At 31.2% G+C, this 22373-nt stretch overlaps 9 protein-coding genes across 9 annotated transcripts; 7 read left to right on the forward strand and 2 right to left on the reverse strand.

The window, feature by feature from the left end:
• Window positions 1-71: 71 nt before the first annotated feature.
• PPL_12228 (uncharacterized protein) lies at window positions 72-328 on the forward strand (the record flags this gene model as incomplete). The annotated part of the gene is made up of 2 exons (XM_020582968.1): window positions 72-84; window positions 156-328. 2 exons carry the CDS (start codon window positions 72-74, stop codon window positions 326-328), a joined length of 186 nt encoding a protein of 61 aa, XP_020429749.1.
• A 173-nt stretch (window positions 329-501) lies between these two features.
• Window positions 502-1449, forward strand: PPL_12229 (uncharacterized protein; the record flags this gene model as incomplete). The annotated part of the gene is made up of 2 exons (XM_020582969.1): window positions 502-809; window positions 1089-1449. 2 exons carry the CDS (start codon window positions 502-504, stop codon window positions 1447-1449), a joined length of 669 nt encoding a protein of 222 aa, XP_020429750.1.
• A 143-nt stretch (window positions 1450-1592) lies between these two features.
• On the reverse strand, window positions 1593-2179 carry PPL_12230 (DNA-binding protein; the record flags this gene model as incomplete). Its single annotated transcript, XM_020582970.1, has 4 exons — window positions 1593-1625; window positions 1696-1856; window positions 1947-2046; window positions 2126-2179. The coding sequence occupies 4 exons, from the start codon at window positions 2177-2179 to the stop codon at window positions 1593-1595; spliced, it is 348 nt and encodes a 115-aa protein (XP_020429751.1).
• Window positions 2180-2356: 177 nt separating this feature from the next.
• Window positions 2357-6551, forward strand: PPL_12231 (uncharacterized protein; the record flags this gene model as incomplete). The annotated part of the gene is made up of 3 exons (XM_020582971.1): window positions 2357-4622; window positions 4705-4899; window positions 4984-6551. 3 exons carry the CDS (start codon window positions 2357-2359, stop codon window positions 6549-6551), a joined length of 4029 nt encoding a protein of 1342 aa, XP_020429752.1.
• Window positions 6552-7070: 519 nt separating this feature from the next.
• PPL_12232 (uncharacterized protein) lies at window positions 7071-15263 on the forward strand (the record flags this gene model as incomplete). The annotated part of the gene is made up of 12 exons (XM_020582972.1): window positions 7071-7091; window positions 7173-7485; window positions 7582-8569; window positions 9242-9407; window positions 9487-9594; window positions 9662-10126; window positions 10185-10484; window positions 10555-11049; window positions 11427-11579; window positions 11640-11847; window positions 11935-14068; window positions 15230-15263. 12 exons carry the CDS (start codon window positions 7071-7073, stop codon window positions 15261-15263), a joined length of 5385 nt encoding a protein of 1794 aa, XP_020429753.1.
• Window positions 15264-16429: 1166 nt separating this feature from the next.
• On the forward strand, window positions 16430-18055 carry PPL_12233 (phosphatidylinositol phosphate kinase family protein; the record flags this gene model as incomplete). Its single annotated transcript, XM_020582973.1, has 5 exons — window positions 16430-16837; window positions 16916-17083; window positions 17163-17228; window positions 17304-17754; window positions 17835-18055. The coding sequence occupies 5 exons, from the start codon at window positions 16430-16432 to the stop codon at window positions 18053-18055; spliced, it is 1314 nt and encodes a 437-aa protein (XP_020429754.1).
• Window positions 18056-18655: 600 nt separating this feature from the next.
• ppt2 (palmitoyl-protein thioesterase family protein) lies at window positions 18656-19882 on the forward strand (the record flags this gene model as incomplete). Its single annotated transcript, XM_020582974.1, has 5 exons — window positions 18656-18680; window positions 18901-18952; window positions 19044-19247; window positions 19319-19575; window positions 19656-19882. The coding sequence occupies 5 exons, from the start codon at window positions 18656-18658 to the stop codon at window positions 19880-19882; spliced, it is 765 nt and encodes a 254-aa protein (XP_020429755.1).
• A 257-nt stretch (window positions 19883-20139) lies between these two features.
• Window positions 20140-20505, reverse strand: PPL_12235 (uncharacterized protein; the record flags this gene model as incomplete). The annotated part of the gene is made up of 1 exon (XM_020582975.1): window positions 20140-20505. The coding sequence occupies one exon, from the start codon at window positions 20503-20505 to the stop codon at window positions 20140-20142; it is 366 nt and encodes a 121-aa protein (XP_020429756.1).
• A 492-nt stretch (window positions 20506-20997) lies between these two features.
• Window positions 20998-22274, forward strand: PPL_12236 (sister chromatid cohesion protein DCC1; the record flags this gene model as incomplete). The annotated part of the gene is made up of 4 exons (XM_020582976.1): window positions 20998-21451; window positions 21517-21761; window positions 21846-22087; window positions 22166-22274. The coding sequence occupies 4 exons, from the start codon at window positions 20998-21000 to the stop codon at window positions 22272-22274; spliced, it is 1050 nt and encodes a 349-aa protein (XP_020429757.1).
• Window positions 22275-22373: the final 99 nt, after the last annotated feature.

Below are 22373 nucleotides of genomic sequence, written 5' to 3' on the forward strand. Positions count from 1 at the left end.
ACTTTTAAAACTAAAACTTCTATACTAAATAATTTAACTTTAAATCTAAACTAAATACTTATTACCTTAAAATGACAATCTTAAGTAAGTAAAACTTTTAAAATAGAATCTATAAATATTTAAATTTATTCTAACTATTCTTTTTTTTTCTTTAGACTCATTAATATCCTTATTTTCAAACTCCAACTCTGATATTTTAAATAGTATATCAAACATTTCCGGAGGTTCAAATAATCAATCAAATATAAATTATTCAAATTCAATTTATAATTCAAGAATAGGACAAACATCGAATCATATAACAAAAAATACATTATATTTTTATTAAAGATATATAAATAGTTTAAATAAAAATAAATATATTCCGAACTTCAACTTTTTCATTTTTTCGGAACTTAGTTTTTGATTTGCTTGATTCCGAAATGAACCACCACAATCATTTTTTTATTTTGAAAAAGGTTTAAGTTTAATATTAATTTTAAATTAAATTTAAGTGTAAATATGTTTGTTGAAAAGGTAGGATATTTAGGCTGGAAGAATTGCTATAGAATTCAATATCAAAATTTACAGTGTATAGTTACCACTGATGTCGGTCCCAGAATTATTTCGTTGAGAAAAGTAAACAATCAGCATTTGTCACAGGAATTGATGGGTGTGGCACAAGCAGATGCCGGTCAAGTTGGTGGCACCGAATGGAAACTCTATGGAGGACACAGGCTGTGGAGCGCACCCGAGCAATCGCCAAGAACCTACTTCCCAGATAATTTCAGTGTCGCCATTGAGATTGCTGCTGACCGACGTAGCGTGAAGTTCGTGTCGCCAGACGAGCTGGAAAACAGCCTGAAGAAAACCATTGAGATCCGAGCACTCGATCACATTCCAACGAACGGCGGACAAGCCGTGCCATCACTGCAAGTCGAGCACACCATTGAGAATATCGGACGCTGGCCATATGAGTTGGCGCCATGGGCAATCACTGTGATGGCGCCACACACCACCGCCGTCATTCCACTGTCGCACGACGAGCCGAGTGGACTGCAACCGCGAACTTCCGTTTCGCTGTGGAACTACACAAAACTTACAGACAGTCGTCTTAAACTCGGAAATCGCTATATCGTCGTCGAACAGCAACCGACGGCTACCACTACCAACAAGATTGGCGCACGTGTCAACAACGGCTGGACATGTGCAGTGAATTCCGATACCTTGTTTGTCAAGTTGATCGATAGAGAAACCAAAGATCTCAACGTCGATCTAGGTGCCAACGTAGAGTGTTATTTATCACCTGACATTCTCGAGCTGGAAACAGTTGGCCCGCTAACACTCCTCGAACCAAAGCAATCGGTTACTCTCACAGAAAAGTGGTTCCTCTTTGACAACAGCGTCATTCCGACCAACGACCAAACCGTAGATGCTTCAATTCTACCAACTATCAACAGATTACTCTAATTATCTCGAATAATTATGTAACAAAAAACAACAACAACAATAATAAAATAACAATAACAATAACTAAACAATATTGTTTTAATTAAATATTTTTAAGTTTGTTTTTTTTATTCTGTTTTTGTTTTTTATATTTATAATTAAATCTAATCGTCATCATCGATAGTTCTTCTCTTCATCTATGATTGATTATAATAATAGAAAGAATAAGTTAATGAAATAAAAGGGTATTATAATAAAAACACTTACAATTATATTTGTTTTAGTTGCTTTTTCACTGATTTGCTCTAATAAAGATATCAACTTTGGTTCATCGACTTTCTCTTGTAAACGACCTGTTTGAGCAGCATTAATAATCATATCCTCAACTTGACGTGCTTTATCTGCTTTTACCATTGCTATTCTTGATACTATTAATTATAATAATAAAAATTAGCAAATAGTTTATAAAGGTTTAACATTTCTAAATATCTATATCTATCCTTATCTATCATTCATACATCTCTCTCTTGCAGCAGGTGTCAAAATCTGTGCTAATATATGTTTTCTTTTTTCTTCATTCTCTCTTCTTTGTTGTTCTGCTCTCTGTTGTTGTTCAGGCTAAAAATAAAGCAATCGATAAACAACAATGTCAGTAAAATACTTTAATAATGATACAGTAGATAGATAGTTTACTTACATTGCTATTTTGCATAGCCCTTTGCTGTAAAGATTCAATTGTTTCTTCACTCATTTTATTGTAATATTATTCTAGAACAATGAACTTCTAAATTTAGTGAATGAATGTAAGTAAACAAAAAAAATGGATGATGTTAACTGAGTTAAAAAAACAATTGCATTTTGGGTTAATTTTAAGATCTGCAAAATTAAATTAAAACAGATTAAGATATAATATTAATATATAGTGATTATGGAGTTATCAAGTAATGATCGTACATTGTTTAGTCTTGTTTTCTCAAAATTTAAACCATTGTGTGATTCTCTTGTAACTCTATTAACAAGACAATCTATAAATACAACCAATAATAATAATAATAATAATAATGAACAAACAACAATTACAACAGAGATAACTAATCTTCTTCAATCACTCTATGAGAAGATAGATCAAACAGAACCAAAACCACTTTCACTACTATTAGATTATTTGTATATACCAATTGTATTGTTATTATCACCAAACAAAGTAAATAATCAAACGATAAGAATCATCATCTCAAGAGATAACATACAATGTCAATCTTTGCAACTGCTCAATTTAATTACAACAAAACTATCGAATTACAACTTGGATAATCAACAACAACAACCTTTATATTTACCACAAACAAGACAATTCGTAGAGATAATTCAATTATTATGTAATATAATATTTAATTCAATAGTTAGAAAGAATAATAATCTTGAAAATGAACAGCAACAACAACAACAAAAATCAGAAATACAATATAATTTATCGGAAGAATATTTAATTGAATTGCTGGATTGTATTAGATCTGTTTATCAATGGTGGACACCTGTTTGTAAATCGATGGAGACTGCCATCGATAGTAAAGGTGAAATCTTTATTACTTTGGCATTCTCTATATCTACGCTACTGGATCTATTAGTTGCCAAGTCGATCTCTAGAAACAGCAAATTGACAGTCACTCACACACTGGAAGTCATCTTGAATCCACTGCTCACCAACAACAAACAACAACCGATCGTTGAAAGCATCCTACCCGCCACCTCCACAACTCTATTCAAGCTTATCATCTCTGACTACAAACTTGGAACCAACATAAAAATACAATCACTAAAGTTATTTACAAATTTAATTGTATCTGCTTTTACTACCAATAACAACAACAATAGTAATAGTAATTTTGATATTAATGATATGTTAACAGATGATTATAAGATAACAACAACAACAACAACAACAAAAACACCACCAGCAGCAACAACAACAAGAATGTCAATGGAATTATCACAATCGGAAAAGAATATATTTAAATTTATAAGTGTAATATTTCCACATTCAAATAGCTATTCAAAGCTGAGGAATGTGGATATTGATAGTCAGAGACAAGAGTTGGAACAGCAGTTTATGCATAGTAATAAGCAGAAACAACAACGATTCAACTATGGTGGTTTCATGTCTACTCCGCTAAAGTGGAGTATGAAGGTTGCACTGGTCGAATGTGCAGAACGTTTGATTATGGTGCCATCACTACACTCCACTCTACCGATTCTCTTGGAGACATTGGTATGGTACTCGCTAGATGACTATGAAGAAGTATCGACCATTGCTAGAAACAGATTGTCCATTCTAAAACAACAGAATGGAATGGATATACAATCTTTGCTATTAGAGAATTTCAATCATCTAGTTCAAGCAATGCCAAGATTGATATGTGGAACCGAGGAGCATAAGATTCTAGAGGAGGAGAAGAAGGAAGCGATTGCCAAGTTGGTGTTATCCTATATTAAAACGATCGATACCAATAGTTTAGATAGCTTTTTAAATGTTAGAATGGAGTTGATATCAACTGTTTTATTGCAGTTGTTGGAGATGAAGTTACCTTCGAGTGGTGAGAAAGATGAAGATGATAGCAATAGCTTGATAAGTAAAGCATCAAAGTCATTAGAAGAAACATTGAAAGTAGTTAGCGACAATCCATTTAATAGAAATAGTAATAATAGTAGTAGTAATAAACGTTTAATGGAAGTTAGTAATAAGCTAGTACGTCCATATATTCATATACAAACAGAACAGTTGGAACATTGGATATTTGAGATAATAAGAGAGGTTGCCAAGTCGATTGCACTCACCAATTGGATCGATGTATTACTCTCGAACTCAACTCTATCTAGATCACCATTGAGAAAGGAGATCATACTCGTAATGAATCAATTAATGATTGGTTCAACACAACAACAACAACAACAACAACAACAATTACCAATTGATTTCTCAACAATCATGTATTTATTAGATGAATATTTGGAGCCAGAATTAATGAATCTACCAATATCCAATCCATCAGATGATTATAATACAATTAATATCAATAACAATAATAACAGTAATAATAATAATAATAAGTATTTTGAACAATATTTAGATAATACAATATTACAATCTTTGATAATCGAAGGTATAGGATCAATGGCACCACTTTTAAAGAATAGTAAGTATCTATTATAAATAACAGATATATATAAAAGAATTAGCTATTAACAAACAATCTATCTATCTATCTATCTATTTAGAGAAACATCAAACATTGTTTATTAGTAAAGTACTATATCATTTGATGGAGAAGTTTGGTGTTGCTTCTCACGACACAACTGGAATTCTTATGAGATCTTGCCGATTGGCATTGAATAACATTACATCTCTGTTCAACTATGATTCACTAGAAGATATCGTATATAAGAATTCTGATTATTTATTAGATAAAATAGGTTCGTAAAAAAACTAAACATTATAAAACAAAAGCAAAAAATATAAAACTAACAAACTTTAATATTTAACTAATTATTATTTAGAGAGTAATATGAAATATCTACATTCATATCCTAATACACCTAATGTATTCGAAGGTATTTTAAATATCACTGGTATGGGATTTCTTCCGTTCCTCAAGGATACGGTGGAGATTATTCTATTCTCATTGGATGTATCGACAGAGAATAGCGAGAGTATAATCATTTTCATAAAGATATTGTATAATATCATTAGAGTATTATATAACAATTCGAAATTGGAGATTGAATATAATCAAAATCAACAACAACTTTTAGAACAACAAAGACAACAACAAAGAGATGGAGAAGAAGAGAAGATGATGGATTTAGATGATAATATGAAAGAATCTAATTCATCATCAATCAGTGATATAAAGTCATTCTTTATGAATCATCATCAACAGAAACAATTGAATGAACAAGAGCATAACTATTGGGGTGGTGCTACAACACTAAAGGAGAAAGAAGCTATTATTGCCAAGCTACAGAAACAGCGGAACAGTAGGAAAGCTGCTGTTGGAAAAGATGAATTCAAAACAACTACAGAGACTCAGAGACAGCTACTGAGTGACATCATCCACAAATGTAAGCATTTTTTGGGTTCCAGAAGCAGAGCTATCAAGATGGCAACACTTGACATTATGGATATGGGACTACTGATTGTTTCCACCGGTAATAGAAACTATGGTGGTGATGAAGATGAGCAGGAAGAAGAAGTGGAAACAGATGGAGATGATATGTCGCTATCAGGTGATGATTTAAAGAAAACACCACGTGTCAATCCTGTCACTGCCAATGATAAGAAACCAAAGGTGGCGTTGTTCCCGCTGATTCACAGTATTTGGCCGTCTATCATCAAGCGTATCGAACAAACGGATGATCGCGCCACAAGCAAACGTGCATTGGAACTCATACAGAGCATCACCAAACTCTCAAAGGATTTCATCGCACAGAGATTCTGGACAGATCTATTCCCTATTCTCAAAAAGATAATTCAACGTGAACTAAAACAACAACAGAGAGAGTCAACAACGACAACATCAACAACAACAGCAATATCATTGTTGGACGGTGGTAGTGAACAACAAAGAGAGTCATCAAAGATATCATTTAATATTGTATCTGATAATCAACAACAGCAACAGAATCAACAACTATCGGGTAGTTCAACAACAGCAAAGTCAACAAAGCAACAACAACCTTTGATTACACCAATTACAGAGACTAAAGATTTGATGGCAGCTAAATCTATGAAGTTTACACCTTCGTTCAAGATTCAGAGTATTATTCTCGATTCACTTTTGGTCATCATCCAAACACTGAAATTGAATCAACAACAGTTGATTGAGGTGGCCAGACTGACTCTTCCATACTTGTCATCCACACAACCTGAATCTTTCCAATCAACCACAGTCGACATTTGGAAGATACTTTTGGAAAAAGATTATGATTCACTATGGTTATTACTCTTCAATTTCTCTGGTCAATTCCAAAACTATCAATCTCCTCCTCACCCATCATTGAAACCACTTCCAAGATTCCACACATTTAATGAATATAAAGTTAACTCATTAAAGTTGTTAAAATAAAAAAAAATACTTTATTTTTTTTTTAATTCTAATATTAACATTTATATCTGAAACGTTTAGATTTTTGACTCTCTAAATTCAATATTCTATTGTACATCATTGTTGTTTATTTAACTCTGATTTATACCAACACAGACTATAATTATTATTATTGCAAATACTTTATATAATTCCTGAAAAATCAGAAAAATAAACAATTCAAAAGTTGTTAGAACTGCAATGAAGTGTTGTTCAAAAGTTATTCTCTCCCAAAAAAAAAAAATAATAGTTTAATTAAAAAAATAAAAGAATGATTATGATTCTTACAATCTGATTAAAATAGAAGGTTACAATCTGATCGAATTTCGGTTACCCACAGCCAAAAAAAACAATTTTGAAAAAGTTAAATGTGCAAAATTCATCTTTTTGCTTATTATTAATTATTTTTATTATCTTGAATATATATTATTATATATATTATTTAGAATTAAATATTAAATAAAAGCAATAAAAGAAGAAATAAATAAATTACAATTAGAAATGGATGAAGATAGTGAATTGGTAAGGATATATATATCTATATTTGCATCATATCGATTATTAATTAACTATTATATTGTTGTTAATTTTACAATACTATAGCCATTTAGTTATGATGGTGAAACAGATAATGAAGCAATTGAATGTCCTATTTGTTATTGTCCGTTGATCGATCCGGTCGAACATCAATCACTGAATCAATGTACACAACTATTCTGCAGACAATGTGTCGGGAAACTTGACAAATGTCCATTCTGTAGAATGGCAGTTCCACAATGGGATACAGTTACACTCTCACCCGCCACACTCAAATTCTTATTCAGACCACTCGGTGAATTAAAAGTCACTTGCAAAGTATGCAAGAAATCAACCACCAGAAAGGAAATAATCAGTCACGTTGAATCGTGTTCAATCGGTATCTATAGAATCTAATATTAATCATAATCATACCTTTACAATCTATATATATTTACTAATATAACATAATACTATTATCTTATTATACATACAGTTTTACCACCAGGATTTGTACCAAAAGTTGAAGATACACCCACAAACAACAACAATATCAATAACAATAGCAATAGCAATAGCAATAACAATATCAATAGCAATAGCAATAACAATATCAATAGCAATATCAATAACAATATCAACAATAGCAATAGCAATATCAATAATAATAACTACAACTACAATAACGATAGCAATTTCAATCCACAAACCAGGAATACATCATTTTTTGATTTTACAAGAAAAATGTTTGGAACAATATCGGGTACCCCACCCCCTAATACCTCTAATAATATTAACAATAGTAATAACTATCCAGCTGTACAATATAATTCTTCAACAAATTTAAATTCAAATACATATTCATCTAACCCCACACCATCTGCTTTAAATGCACCAATGACAACATTATTATCCCAACAACAACCACCACATCAACCATCAGCACCACCATCACAAGATTTACAACCCGGTACTCCCTACTCACATTTAGCACCTAAATTAGCAAGTGATTCAATGCAACCACCACCACCACCACCCCAATCATCAGCAACTGACTACCATTCGATGTTCTACCCACAACAAACACCACAACCATTGCAATATCCTCCACAGCCAAATGGAGGTGCAGGTTACTATAACCAACCACCACGACCATCGACCTACATGTTTGGTCAACCAATCTATCAGAACGCACCCTATCAATATCCAATGCAACAACCACCTCCACCACAACCATCGAGCTATCTCTACAGCTATCCACCTCAACCACAACCACAACCAATACCATCGGGTGTCACTGTCACATCAACAGCCAATCCCAATGGAAAGGTTCCACTGCAAACCAAGAATTCGATTCCACCTGAATTCCAACACAACTACCAGAACTTTAAGACAGTTAGAGACAAAGAGACATTCTCACACAAATCGATCAAGACACCAATACAAATGGAGATCTACCGTAGTGCAACATTCAACGATGTCAAGTTTGACGGAATTAACATCAGCAATTGTCATTTTATCAATTGTAACTTTAACAAATGCAGCTTTGTAGGCACCAGCTTCAGCAATACCACCTTTACCAATTGCAAACTCACTAGCTCGGTTATGACCAATACCAAGCATGAAAAGACACACTATATCGATAGCTTCGTTACCAATGTCAATCTATCGCAATCGAATTGCGGATCCAATATCTTTGCACACTGCAAACTGACCAATGTCAACTTTTCACGATCGAATCTCACAGGAACACTCTTTAAATATACGAAAATATCGAACTCCAATCTCACCAATTGTTGTTTACTCCAAACCAATTTCCCCAACTCCAGTTTAATGCACACCAATCTCACTGACTCTGAAATATCACCACATTCATTTGCACAAGTCAAGCGTCAAGTCGGTGTCATTAACAAAGGTTTAAAGATTAAATCAGTAAACATTACTTATAAATAAACAAATATTATCTATCCTATTACATAATACCATCATCCAACATAAACCCAACTTTCTAAGAAAAATCTTTGATTGTATGGGTGTCTATTAAATTGCGCCTTTTTTTTTCATTTTTTCTCTCATTCAAACTTTAATTTAAATACTTAGTATGCTCTCATAGCATGAAAAGAATGCTTAATGAATATTAATATAACATATATTAGTGGTTTATTAAAAGATAAACCTTGGAAATCGTTTAATATAGACAATGAGCAATATTACATTAAATCAAAATTCGATAGTGCCGATCACTATTGTTTGATCATCACTGATTTGGTTATGGTTTGGTATAAACATTCAAATCAATCTCAAATACTTAAAGAGAAATTGGTAATAAACAAACAAAAATAGATTGATCATTTAGAATATTATTATAATATTAATAAATATTGTTATTGTATCTCAATAGAGATATAACCCACATTTAGATACTAAAACAGAAAAAGTAATGGAGTTACTATCTGAAAGAATGTTTGAAAAGAAAGATGAAACTTCATATTCAATTAAAATTGATAATGTAATATATTTATTACTTTTAAATACTATTGTTGTTATTTATTTATTTATTAAATTTTATTATTTAGCATTTCAATATTAGGTTGACTCTGACAACCAAGATTTCATTCTATACATTTAAATGGATTTTTGATTGTGAACCACTGGAGAAAGACACTATTCTAAGTGTCGAATCAAGAAAGATACATTCATTGTTCATCAAAGACAACTTTATACTACCATTGTTATATACTCATCAAGATCAACAGTCAGAACTGACTCTGCTCAATAAGAAACTTGTACAAAAACAACAACTACAACTACAACCACAACAACAACAACAACAACCCATTCATCAAAATCAGATAAAGAAGCATGATCAACCAGTATCGCAATCACATTCACTATCTACACTTACGCAAGTCAGTGGAACTCTTAATAGTCCTAATAACAATAACAATGGTATCCTCTTGAAATCAAAATCAAAACAACAAACCAATTCTATAAGATTTAACAACAATTCTATTAATAATAATGATAATAATGATTCATTTGTATGTAGATAACTATCTATTAATTAATCATTACTACTTAACTAACTTTAACTTAAAGGATCAAGCTAAATTTCAAAGTAAAGTTTTCGATTTATCTGGTGATAAAACATTAAAGATATTCTCTGCTTATCAAGATTATCTGTCAACATTGAACTCATTACCTCTACCAACTTCAAATGATAATAGCAACAACATCAATAACAATCATAGTAACAATAATAATAATAATAGTAGTGAAATAACTAGTAACAAAAATAATAATCAAAGTTTAAATACAACTATTTTATCAATCGATTACAATAATATTAATACAGATGTAAATGATAATAATAATACTTTACAATTATACTATGATGAAGTACGTATTAATAATACATTTAAAGAAATCATCTATTATCTATTATCTAACAATATCATTTCTTCTATAGACACCTAAAAAGCAATATAGTAATATAAGAGATCCAAAAAATAACAAAACAATATCAGCTATTCCATTTTCATTGGGACATACAAGTAATACAAGTAATATAGCTGCATTAACAACTGCAAAAACAGTTAAAATCAATAATAATAATAATAATAGTAATAGTAGTGTAAATATAACATCGTCATTATCACTATCAAATTGGAATGAAGATAATAATGATGATAACAACAGTTTAAATCATATAAACTATATGACAAGTTCTTTTGAAAACTTTGACAGTTTTACAGATAATGATGATAATAATAATGATGATAATAATAATAATAATAATAATAGTAATAATAATGAATATTCAGATATTGGTAATAAGCATAATGATGAAAACATTAACAGAAATCACTTAAATATTCAATATCATCATGATTCATTCAAAGAGAGTGAAGAGCTGAAAAGAAGATTAGAGATACAAGAGAAAATAGAAAACGATAAGAATAAAGTAAAGAAAAAGAGGATGAAATTTATATAAAAAAAAAAAGATATTATAATATATCTCAAGTGTTTCCTAAAAGTCAAAGTTATTTTAATATTTGCAAAAATCTTTTTTTTTGGAATTATTTTTTTAAAAAAAGGAAAATGTTAATAGCGGTCATCATTTTTTTTTTTTGTTTTTTTTTTTTTAACATTTCATTTTATATTTTGATAAATACATACACAACACAATAATAATTATTTATTTATATGGAGAAAGAGAGAGAGAGAATTTGATTGATAATGATGAACAATAATAATTTTGATTACTATATAATATTGGGAATAAAGACGTTGAATGAGAGTATAAGATCATTTAATTGGGTAGAGTTTGATATTTCACAGCGATTTGCAATCGATCAGAATTTCTTGTTTGTCTCAAAAAGCTCGAGACTATCAGATCTATTGTTACCTGTAAATAGAAACAATTACATTGATAATAATAACATTGATGATTTAAGTATTGTAAACAATGAATTACAATTTACTTTAAATATTGTATGTATTAATAATTATAGATAATAAACTCAAACATGTTTATAACTTTTTTTTTTTTAGTTGAATCAATATTTACAACAAAAGTTTGTTGCCGATAAAAAGAGATTTTGTATTGTGTTTAGTCGGTCTAGTTATATAGAGAGTCTTCGCACACAGTCTTTGAGTCAATCGATTGAATTGCAACCATATTTCCATACGTACATCGATTTAGAATCGGAGCTGTCACTACTCAATGATCAACTTTGTACTTTGGAATCTGCTGCTAGAAGTATGTTAATTGATTGATTGATTTGTAATCGTAATTACAAATAGATAACTAATATAACTAAACGTTTTTATTTGATTACTTTTGTAGCTTTGGATATACAGATTTCATATAATGGAGGTGATAGTCAAGAAGTAACATTGGCAACACAGATCATCACTAAACTAATTGGACAAGGCTATAGTTTTATGCCTATTGCCGATGCCAATGCAGTGTATTCTCAACAACAACAACAACAACAACAATTGCAACAACAACCAAAACAAAGATCTTTGAATGGAAATGATGAGGAATCAGATGATGAATTTAGAAGTAAAGGTGAAACTTTTGTTTTGATACGTGGAATGCCGTGGAGTACGAATGAAGGTCAGATACGTGACTTTTTCAAGCCGGTACCTATCATGCCGAATGGCATAACGATACTTATGAACAGTCATGGCAAGCAGTCAGGCGAAGCGTATATCGAGTTTGTCGATGAAGATGCTGCGCGAAAGGCAAACGACTATCACAGAAAGATGATGCGTCATCGATACATAGAGGTACTTCCAAAGCCGAGAGCTGCTGCTATCGCTGCGCTGCGTCGTGACGGTGGTCAACACCACCATGTACTCGCTACAAAGATAGTGAGATTGCGTGGACTTCCCTATAATGTGACACCGGCAGATGTCATCTCTTTCTTTAGTGGCTATGCAATCAGTGGAAACAATATACTCATTGAAAAGGATTACAATGGACGTGTCACTGGTGAAGGATTCGTAGAGTTTGTCACCTTTGAGACCGCTAGTTCTGCATTGAAGCATCTTCAACACAAAGCAATATCCTCACGTTACATAGAACTATTTCCACATGATCAACATGTAAATTTCGAGAAAAAACAACAACAACAACAACAAACTAATAAGCAATCACAATCACAATCACAATCACCCCTTCAACAACATAATCAAATATTATCACCACCTTTAAATAATAATAATATTTTAAATAACAATATGAATAATAATAATAATCAATTTCAACAACAATTAATGTCAAGGAATAATATTAATAATAACTTTGGATTTAATAATAATATTAATAGTAACAATAATCAACAAATGATGATGAATATGAATTTAGGTATTGGTAGCGGTAACGGTATGGGAGGTATGTCAAATATATCATCAACTTCATCATCATCATCTTCATTCAATTACCAAAATCATTCACCAACAATGATTGGTATGAGTGGCGGTTCTTTAATGAGTTCTGGAATGGGAGGATTCAATACGAACTTTATTAATAGTGCTAGCGGTAGTGGTGCTGGAAATAATAATAATAATAGCTATTTGGGTGGAGGTGGTAACTTTTCCAATACGAGTGGATTGGGTTCTGGTATGGGAGTATTGATGGGTAACAGTAATACTTTAGGTAGTGGTGGATTTATATCAAACTTTAATAACAGTAATAGTTTTCCATTGAATAGCAATGCTATGTCCAATAATGGATATATAGATTCGATACTATCGCCAGGAGGTTTGATGATGGGACAAACATCACCAAATATAACACCACAGATGAATCCATCCAATATGATGTTTAACCAACAGTCATCGGCGATGCTGCAGCATCTACCAACACAGATACAACTGCAATCGCAGCTTCAAAGCAATCCTATGCAATTGCCATTCAATAGCCAGAGCTACAGCGGCTTTATAGATGCCAGTAACTCTGGAAGTAATAGCAGCGGCAGCGGTGTAGGCGGTGGTGGAAATCGAACTAGCAGGGATAGGGATAAAGATTTTCATCCGTATAGTCGTGGTGGTGGTGATGGTGGTGTAGGAGGTGGTGGTAGTAATAGTAGACACGGTATTCGATCTTACGATCACGGAAATTCTAACAATAGTAGTAATAGTAGTCATCATAACAGTTCAGGAAACTCTGGTGGTGGTGGTGGAAGGGATAGTAGGGAACGTCGTAGGGGTAAAAACAGGGACTATGGTAGCAGTGGCGGTGGAAATCATAAGGGAGATCATGATTACTCTGAATTCACTGTTAAACTTCGTGGTCTGCCTTATTCTGCAACTGAAGATTCGATCGCTGACTTTTTCGATGGACTGGGTGTCACCAACATCAAGATAATCTACCAAAGGGGAAGACCGTCCGGATTGGCATATGTGTCACTATCATCACAGTACGACTATGACCAAGCACTGAAACGTAATAAGAATCATATGGGTTCAAGGTATATAGAAGTGTTTGGATCAATTGTTGAATAAAAAAAGCAAAAAAAACATTTAAACTAAATTTAACCATCTTTGTAAATTCGGAAAAATCAACAACACCATATCATATTAATATTAATAAAAATATCTATTTCTAAACACAAACTCATAAAAAACAATAATTTTTAATAATAGCATATCTTGAGTCTAAAGATTTTGTTTTTTTTTGCTAAAAAGCCCTTTGTTCCATCATCGAAAGTCTATCTTCCATTCCATTGTTGATTTGAATTTAAAAAAAAAAATTTTAAAGTACCGAAAAAAATGTTTTCATTTTTGTGAACAGTTTTTTTTTTTGTCGAAAATCAAGGCTGCAATGTGACAATACATCATAGAGGAAACTAATCTTAAAGTGAAGTGTTTATTTGAAAAAAAAAATCAACAAAAAAAAAATCTTGATGATGATGTAAGAAGGTCTTGAGTCCAACACATCATCAACAAGAAAAATTTAAAATCAAGAAACTTGTTGTTTTTTTTTTTTTTTTTTGCTTTTTCATAAACAAATGCAAATACGTCAATCTTTGAGAATCCTCTATTATTCTCATAGTTGTTAGTTTTGTTTTTCAGGTCAACAGCCCAATAACAACACCAATCCTATTTATTTGATCAATTTCATTGATCTTTTCTTTTTGTTTTAGTCACAAACAAACGAACCATCTTTCTTTTCATTTCAATTAATCCTTATTTCTAAACATATCATAAATATATATTTATCTAAAATATATACATTTATCTAAAAATATTTCTTTTATAACAAAAAGATCCATTTTTTTAGTATTTCTTTTCTACTTAAACAAATCAAATCGTCAATTAAGTGAGCGACCGACCACCTACACTTACCTAATATCATATATAAAAATATTGATATAAGGTCATTTTGTTTTTGTTTTTTTTTGTCAAAAATAATTTCATCAACAATCAAAACAAACCCTTTGCTTTCATTTCGATCATCAATCACAGTACAAAACAAGCATTCACCCACAACCACTTTATCAAAAATAATACCAAAATTTGTTTTTTTTTTTTTTTGTTTTTTACCACAAACAATCCAATCCTATTAATATCAGGTCAAAAAAAAAAAAAAAAACCAAACTTTCTCAAAGTATCATAAATTATCTTTTCAGCGTAGTGGTAACAGTAATTCACTGGTACACTTAAATAAATAGATACATATAACCAAACCATATTATTTATCAGATAAAGTAAGAAAACTCTTTACTTTTCTTTTATCAATAATAACAATAGAAGTTTCAAAATAATAAATTGTGTGTGTTCGACCATTCATTGATCAGTGGATGATCAATCAATCATTGTAATAACAAACAACAGTAAAACAAGAGATCAATCAAAAATAATAATATAATAATAGTTATCATTATACTATCTATCTATCACCAATCAAAGATCTATATCAGTGAGAATCAGTGAAAATCAGGAAAATCAAAAAAAAGCAAAAAAAAAAAAAAAATGACTGTAAGTATCAATAATCAATCAACATAAATAGATGCTTAGATGATTATCAGTTAAGATCAGATCTGGTTAATTTAATTTTAAAACAATGTAAAATATAGTTATTATATAGAATTTCAGGATCTTTTGCAGCGATGTCATTCGTTGGTGCGTTGTTTGTTATCATTACTTTTCTTATGTATAAAGAACTGAGAAAGCATCCGACACAGCTGGTCTTCTTCCTATCGATTTGCGATCTGATATTCAGTTTGAAATACATGATAACGTCGGTGCTGCCAAATTCATATGACCTGCAGGATATCAAAGCGATGTGCTACCTGCAGGCCGGTTTCCAACAGTTTTTTGGACTGGCATCGATTGGCTGGTCCGGCATGATCTCGCTCAACTTGATTCTGACCTCTGCCAACCCCTTTAGAAACACAGCACCCTACTCGAAGCTCTATCACATCTGGGTGTGGGGACTGAGTTCGGTCTCCACCATCATCATCTTTTGTTTCGACCAGTCGGCCATTGTGAAATCCGGTGACGGAACCTGTTGGTTGAAGAACAAGTCGTTGATGCGTCTGACATTCTTCATTCCACTGATGGCGTATTTCGCCATGTCCGTTGGTTCGCTCATCACTGCATACGTGTACTCTGGATCGACCTCGACGCTCTCCGACCAAGTCCGTCGTGGAATGTTGATTCGTATGAGTTGCTACACGTGTGTGTTCATTCTCTGTTGGTTGGGACCGTTGATTCATCGTACCTCACAGTGGACACAGGGCAATAACAACAACAACAATCAGCTGGACGACAGTTGGCTGATGTATTTCGACGCGATCGGTGTTTCCATCCAGGGATTTATGAATGCCATGGTTTGGCTAACGAATCCGCAGTTCTTCAAGGGATTCACTTCGAATCTCAAAAAGGCTTTGCCGTGTATCAAGATTGCCGACGAAGAGAACATCCCGCTGCTCCGATCGCTCGGTGACGAAGCACAAGATCCAACACAGCTGGCGACTTCCCTGCGTAACTACATTCTCACTTGTTGTCTCAAGGGAATATCGCTGTCGGTTCACGACAACCCAATCGATTCTGAAGCTATCAATCACTCCGATCTCGTTAGCGTCGAAGAGAGAATCTACACAGAGAAGGATTTGTTCCGCGAGGAACTCAATCTTCAAAACACCACCACCAAGAAGCATGAATTCAAAGATTATACTCCAAAGATATTCGCTGCAATTAGACAACTACAAGGTTTATCTCCAGATGATTATTTGGTAAATTATGAACAATTGTAACTTAACAATCAATGATCATTTTTATTAATCTTTTTTTCTTTCTTCAACATTCTATAGAAATCATTTAATGCAACAACATTCTTTGATATCTTAACTAATCAGAAGTTCTCAGAGGGTAAGAGTGGTAGTTTCATGTGTTTTACACCAGACAATCAATATTTGATAAAGACAATCACCGCAGAGGAGAGTAGATTATTAAGAAAGAAGATGATAAAGTTTTATGATGTAAGAAGTTATTATATATGTTGTTATTAAATCATTATTTACTAATATCTATTTACTTACTTTTACTGTAACCTATTAGTATTTTAAATCAAATCGTTCATCGTATCTCTTAAAGTTTTATGGTTCTTATAAAGTTGTTATGCCAGTATGTATACTCTCACAATAATATTATATAATTTAAAAGACTTTGTTTATTAACATAATTATAAATTTTATAAAGAATCGTCATTATGTTTATTTAGCAGTAATGTCAAATGTATTTAGCTGTACGACACAAAAGATTAGAGAACGTTACGATATTAAGGGATCATGTATAAATAGAGGTGGAAAGCACGACTACGACAAGAAATCATTAGGTTTGGATCTAGATTTTATCAATGTCAGACAGAGTCTAAGATTACCACATCATCACAAAGAGTTTATTATTCATCAACTGCAGAGAGACGCTGAGTTCCTACAGTCTTTAAATATCATGGATTACAGTTTACTCATTGGTGTACATGAGAACACTGATGATCAACAGCAACAACAAGAACAACAAATTACAAATGCACAATCACCAGATCAATCACCTTCCCAATCATCATCTACACCATCACCATCATCACTATCTTCATCGTCATCAACATTACACTCATCGAATAACTATATAGTTAAAACACCACCACCCAGTAAGTAGTAGTAACTTTTAAAATCAATATAATAATAACAACAAAAACACTAATGATATATTATTTAATTACTATTATAGACTATGGTAGATTGATATCATCGGATAACAAAGAAATATATTATATTGGAATTATCGATATTCTTCAACTATATGATTTTAGCAAGAAACAAGAAAGATTTTTAAAGATTTACTTTACTCGCAAAGATGGTAAAGGTATCTCTGCAGCACCACCCGATTTCTACAAAGAAAGATTTATGAATAGAATGAATCAAATCATTGGTGAAATCTATTATGTTTAATATAATATAAATATATATGTTTGCTCAACAACAATTCATGAGCTTTTACGTACGATTATTTTTTTTATTTTCATTTGTTTTCAACTAGTTTGTTTAACCATGTCGGTAAACAAAACATTTTCAGATAAACTCTGAACTTCAACAACAACATGCAATTCTCTTTTTTTATTTTTATAAAAAAAAAATAGCAAGAAAAAGAATCAATAAAATGTATAAAAATAACCTTTATATTATACAGATAGATAATAGAAATCAGAAATTTCAACAATATTTTCGGAGTTAGTTGAAATGATCACCCCTTTAACCAAAAAAGAATTAATCAAATTCGGCATCAGTGGTGTTACAAGAAAAAATTCTTTCGAAATTTACTTTTGCTTAAAAATTTTATTTGGGAACCTCTCACACAATGAACCAAAAAACTTGTAAAATATATTTTTTAAAATTTTTTTTCGTGGTTACTGATGTGAGATACCCTAAGAAAGGGGCACCAGAGCAACAGTTTTACTGATATCTGATAACCTCTTAAAATATATTTATAAATATATCTGTATATTAATTAATTTGAATATTTGTATATTTATAAAGTTAATCAATAATAAAATGAATAAAATTATAGTAATTAGTAGTTTGTTACTGCTGGCTACCACACTTTGCAATGCATACAAGCCAGTACTCTTATTACATGGTATAACACTAACAAACAGTGGTGGTGTTAAAGAGTGGAATAATTGTTAGTATCAAGCAGATATTATTATTATTTGATTCATCACGAATCAATCTATTCTTATCTCAGAAAATACTGACATTCATTTTCAACTCTATCTTTAATATCGATATTTTATAAGATATAAAATGGATACATCAAAACCATCCTGGTCAAATTGTAGTTCCTCTAAAGTAATTATTTATTTTAACACTAATTAATCAATTAACTTGTTGGTTGGACAGAATTTTAAAATAGTTTTATTATTGTTGTTATTATTTTTAGTGTTGATTCAACTCAGGGAATGGCAATGCAAGTATATCAAGTTTATCAAGCAATCAATAGTTTGGTTAGCAATAACGCTAGTTTCGATGGTGGATATCACTTGATTGGACATGCACAAGGTGCTCTTGTTCTTAGATCCGTCGTAGAAATGTTTGGATTGGAAGTAGATAATTTTATTTCATTAGCTGGAGTACATATGGGAGTGTAAGATTGATTTTAAAATGATCTATCACCTTTCTTTTATTAATTTAGTTACCTATTTATCATTGAAATAGTTATGGATTTGATAGTTTTATTAATCGTTGGTTTAAGGATTTGACGAATTGGGAGATTACAGAAATGCTATACACCAAGAATATGCAAACACACTTTAGTGTTGCTGGTTGGTGGAACGATGCCAAAAATCAACCAAAGTATTTCAGGGACAACACATGGTTGCCTGCCATCAATCAACAGTTGGATGAACACATCCCAACCTACAAAGAGAATTTCTTAAATATCGGTGCATTCCATGCTTTTGGATCACAAGATGGTAATGTGTTGTTCATTTCGAAATGCTAATTACCAAATTCACCACATACTTACATACTAAACTACTATAATTTAATATAGACGGTACTGTAATTCCATGGCAATCATCGATTTTCGGATTCTACGATGAACATTTAAATGTTGTACCAATGACCGATCAATTGATATATATTAATGATACATTTGGATTGCAAACACTTGCCACCAACTCACGTTTAAGTTTAATCGAGATTGACGATGTCAAACATTACGAATGGTTCACTCGTCAAGATATTTTTGTAAATTATATTCTTGATCTCCTATCTTAGAAGGAGGAGATTCACTGCCGACCGACATTAAAAGTACTATTATTATATTTATTACCTACCGACCGAAATTCATAATCCATTCCAAAAAAAATAACAATAACAACAATCAACATAAAAAAGAATTCCTTAGAGTTTTTTTTTACACTCTAAATTAAGCTTTTTAAAGATACTGGATAATTTTAAAAACAATTAATAATCTATTTTTGTTTTTTTTTTTTTTGTAAACATAAATGTTTATTAGAAATGGCAAAAGTTGATCAATTCTTTGAGATAGTAATGATGTACATTCCATCATCAGGACGCTCTACCAATGCAGATACATTTGGATAGGTGACATTACGTTGTTGGGTTACAACCACCAATTGATTAAGTCCAACGTCATCACCTAGATAGTTATCTTCAATATTATTGAATATAATGTCTTTTCTTGCAAAATTGAATTGAACCTGTGTTTGGTGATGGAATACACATGCTTTACCTTTGATGGCAGCTACATTGTGGAAATCGTCAATTGGGTATAAGTGTAATTCATGATAGAAGCATTGAACGTTGCTTTCCTCCAAACAGTGGCCAAGGGTAATTGCGAAGCAAACAAATATTAAAATACTACAGTTTATTTTCATTTTTAAGATTATTATATGTGAATGTTATAAAAATTAATATAAATGATATTTATCCATGTTTGCTTTGCTATATATATATATTAACTTTATGATATACCACAATATTGTCTAGGCTGTAAAAATAAATATATAACCCTTACGAAGATATTAATATGAAAATTTATAAATAATATTCGCAATGAAATAAACTTCCAAATTGGTGGTACACTAAGTTGAACTTAAACATATTAATAACATTGATTAGAATTTAATTCAATGATAGGATTAAGTTGGTTATCTAAAATAAACTTTTATTATTTGAATATTATTTTATTAATAATATGTTTATCTACATATATTAAAATTAATCTTGTGAAGAAATGTATTAAAAAGAAATTTAATATTTATTTAAATTTTGGCGGGACGTTATGGTTTTTTTAAGAAATAACATTCTATTTTTTTCTTTAATATATATAAATAAATAGATAAGAAGAGAGATAGAGAGAGAAGATGATGAGTGATAATAAAGAAATAATAACAGTAACATTTGGTGATCAATATCCTAATGACAATTTTAAATTGTTAGAGATAAACAATGAAATATTACAAGATTTAAATTTGAATGGAAGGTTGTATATCAAGGGTGTCGATAAAGGAGATGAAGCTATATTGTGTACATCGGATAAGACATATATCATGAAGAGCGCACACACATCAAACTCTATGATGCTGACAAGAGACTATGCCATTCTCTCACTGCAGCAACTTCACTACGAAATGATAGAGATTCCACCAAGACTAGCAGCGTTAAAGTCGATTCTATTGAAGAGAGCGATCGACTCTGACACCTACGACATCAACTCTGTCGGTTATCATCTCTCTGAACTAGAGTCACTCGTTCAAGCAAGTAACCAACAATTAAAACAATATATGGATAGTGTTTTAAATGTATATTATATAGAGAATGGTAAAAATATTAATAATAAGAATTATTAAAAAAGATAACTAACTAATTAGTTGTTATTATTATAGATAAAGCATCATTACTATCAGATAGATATCATGCTAGAATAGTTGATCTGATACTTACAGAGATTACTATTAATGGATGGTCCTATCAATCGATTCCCATCGATGAGTGTGTTTCAAAGATAGAAGTTAAATCGAAATCACTTTTGGATTATATATTCAAAATCTATGCTTCAAAGTGTCAGGAGGATGGTTATTATAAATTAAATAGTGATTTAATATGTATATTTAGAGGTAAACAAATATTGGTATGTTAATCAAAATTATCACTCAATCTATTTCCTTCGTTTATTAATTAACAACAAACGGTTTATCAATTAATAACATTAAAGTGCGAGAATAAATCAATGGAGATGTCAAAGTTTATGGAAAGTTGGATCGATGTACTACCTATTGGATTCACACCAAAGTTTGAGCAATTGAGCGGAATTGCGATTACCACCACAAAGAGCAGTAAACCTTTTGCAACCTATTTCAACCAAGAAGAACTAACAATAGTACCAAAGGATAGAATGACACTGATGTTCAAACAAAATCCAAAATGGACATTACCAGATATGTTACCATATATAAAGTATGATGTTTTAAAATATAAATTTGTATAGTTACATACATTATTACCAATTATATTAATTGTTTTATTTAAAATTAGACCAATTTTACCAGCAAATGAAAAGAGTATAGAAACATTTATTTTAAAGTTTGCAAGAGCAACTACTGCTCCTGGTACCAAAGAAAAGATTTATATCTCAAGATATTAAGATTCAATAAATAAATATATAAATCTCATAATAATAATAATAGGTGAAAGATATTTACAATTCAATTCTTTCTTTATTATATTTTACTGATCCTGTTGC

This window comes from Heterostelium album (genome assembly GCF_000004825.1).
Source record: "Heterostelium album PN500 unplaced genomic scaffold PPL_scaffold10, whole genome shotgun sequence".
Lineage (NCBI taxonomy): Eukaryota > Evosea > Eumycetozoa > Acytosteliales > Acytosteliaceae > Heterostelium > Heterostelium album.